The sequence below is a fragment of the Arachis ipaensis genome, chromosome B05 (assembly GCF_000816755.2).
Source record: "Arachis ipaensis cultivar K30076 chromosome B05, Araip1.1, whole genome shotgun sequence".
NCBI lineage: Eukaryota > Viridiplantae > Streptophyta > Magnoliopsida > Fabales > Fabaceae > Arachis > Arachis ipaensis.
In genome coordinates this window covers 36288465-36290061 of record NC_029789.2, presented here as the reverse complement: position 1 = coordinate 36290061, position 1597 = coordinate 36288465, and the positions used below count along the sequence as shown (strand labels likewise).

The following is a 1597-nucleotide window of genomic DNA, read 5'->3' as shown; positions in this document are numbered from 1 at the left end:
ACACACACACACACACACACACACACACACACACACATATATATATATATATATATATATATATATATGGAAAATGGAGCATCATTTTGTTTGATAAATATAATCATCCTAGCAAGATAATTCGACTCACATTTGAGTTACTGTCCACTTTGACATCAGTCGTGATGTTCTTGTTCTTCAGCTTTGTGGCAACATCCGCCAAATATACATTGCCCTTCTTGAGACCAGTTGAAGTGATTTCCTGAAGATAGAAATCAACTGAAACTATCAGAACACGAAGAAACCTCATCTCTTAGGCTTAATCAGTTAACCCTGAATTCATAATAACAATCTAGGTATCAACTATTCGTGATATGAAAATTCCAAAAGCAGCTTCTTGAATCAATACAAATACTTAGCTAGTATTGAAAATTATCACGTATTGGCAAGAGACTAAAACCGAGGAAGATCCAAACAACAAACATATATTCCAAGTTTTAACAGAGAGTAATCATAGCTTCAAACACAACAATTACAATGCCAAATCAGGATATAGATCAATCATTAAGCCTTATAACATCATTAAGCCCTATCAATTTAAGGCAACCATAAATGCAAGGTCTTTTCTAATAGTTTCTCTAATCATTTTCTTGACACTATCCTGATTTTTTCCAGAATATGTTACTTTCCTCCACTTTTTTTACAGTAAACGAGCAATTAAACCTTAAAACATAGAAATTGAAGAAAATTTAAAACAATGCCTCAATCTAACGTAATAGCATTTCTATAACCAAAACACAACGAAAATTCAACCGTAAATCAAATATCCTAGCTAAAATAAAGGAAAAAAAAAAAGCTAAACTCACCACTCCACTGGTAGTGTAAGTGGTGAGAGTAAACTTGCGATCGTTCTGGTAATCCTTGTACAGAAGATCTGCATCGCGATAAATGCACATAATTAGAAAACAAACAAAAGAATTGCATAATAAAATGAGATGAAAAAAAAAGAAAAATCAATAACCTCTAGCCTTCTTGCCGATATCGGAGTAGAATCCTGGACCTTTCACCATGACTCTGTTTCTTTAAAAATTTTCTCCGCAGAAAACACGAGAAAGAAAATTGTAAGAAGAGAGAATAGAAAACAAGAGAGAGCGAAAATATGTGAAGGTGTCTGGTGATGGTAATGTTTAAGTGTGGGAATGGCGCGAGTGGTGATGGGTGAAGGAGAGAGTTCCCTAATTTTGTGGGGTTTGTGTGAGACTAAGACGATTAACTTTGACCGTTGGATCGTGAATTGGATCGCATGTTGTCATAGTAGAAGTTGATTTACGACACGAGGAACGGAAAATGTAAGGGGAACACTGGCATATTCTTCCCGTGCGATTCATGTTCAACACTCTTTTTTTAAATAGTAATGCTTTCTTTCTTTTTAAGGATAAAATCCAATCAAATTAAGAAATAAAATTTAGAATAATATTAATTATAATTAATTTTTATTATATTAAAGTGGAACGGAAGTATGACCCTCTTTCTAAATGCGTTCTTGTATAACTTGGAAAAGCTCTTTACTTGAAAAATAGCTTGAAAACATATTCTCCTAAATTTTAATTATTTGGAT

The 1597-nt window shown here is 33.1% G+C and overlaps 1 protein-coding gene across 1 annotated transcript in view; it reads right to left on the bottom strand.

Moving 5' to 3' along the window:
* LOC107643538 (mitochondrial outer membrane protein porin of 36 kDa) overlaps positions 1-1366 on the bottom strand; it is a 2849-nt gene extending 1483 nt beyond the window's left edge. Inside the window, exons 1-3 of the mRNA XM_016347217.2 lie at positions 1001-1366; positions 846-913; positions 131-241 (exon numbers count right to left, since the gene is read on the bottom strand). Coding sequence (XP_016202703.1) covers positions 131-241; positions 846-913; positions 1001-1049 — 228 coding nt within the window. The 5' untranslated portion in view covers positions 1050-1366. The remainder of the gene's footprint in view (positions 1-130; positions 242-845; positions 914-1000) is intronic.